The sequence below is a fragment of the Penaeus monodon genome, chromosome 24, assembly GCF_015228065.2.
Source record: "Penaeus monodon isolate SGIC_2016 chromosome 24, NSTDA_Pmon_1, whole genome shotgun sequence".
Taxonomy (NCBI): domain Eukaryota; kingdom Metazoa; phylum Arthropoda; class Malacostraca; order Decapoda; family Penaeidae; genus Penaeus; species Penaeus monodon.
This window is the reverse complement of record NC_051409.1, coordinates 37789956-37790280: the sequence shown is the minus strand read 5'-3', so window position 1 is coordinate 37790280 and position 325 is coordinate 37789956. Positions and strand designations below refer to the sequence as shown.

At 48.9% G+C, this 325-nt stretch overlaps 1 protein-coding gene across 1 annotated transcript in view; it reads right to left on the bottom strand.

Moving 5' to 3' along the window:
* LOC119588964 (cGMP-specific 3',5'-cyclic phosphodiesterase-like) overlaps positions 1–325 on the bottom strand; it is a 71727-nt gene that overhangs the window by 57077 nt on the left and 14325 nt on the right. The window contains 2 exon segments of the mRNA XM_037937571.1: positions 86–139; positions 141–218. Coding sequence (XP_037793499.1) covers positions 86–139; positions 141–218 — 132 coding nt within the window.

Below are 325 nucleotides of genomic sequence, written 5' to 3'. Positions count from 1 at the left end.
TGTTATAAAAATATCACAAGAATTCCTCCTGCGATGCCAAAACTTCTCTCGCCAAATTCCCCAGACAGAAGTAACTGCTCCTCACCTGCGGGTCGAGGAGGAAGACCGAACATCGCTCGCACTTGAGCAGTTCTCTCGCCTTCCGTCATGATCTTGGTGACGAGGCGGTCGAGGGAAGTCTGCTCCTCGAAGATGCCGCGCGCCAGCTGGAGGAGGAGCTGGTGGCGGAAGGGGAAGGGGGTTAAAAGTTGGTTAGGATGAAAAAAAAAAAGATTTGATATCTTTTCAGTGGAGGTTGCTAATGGTTATTGTATACATATGAAAG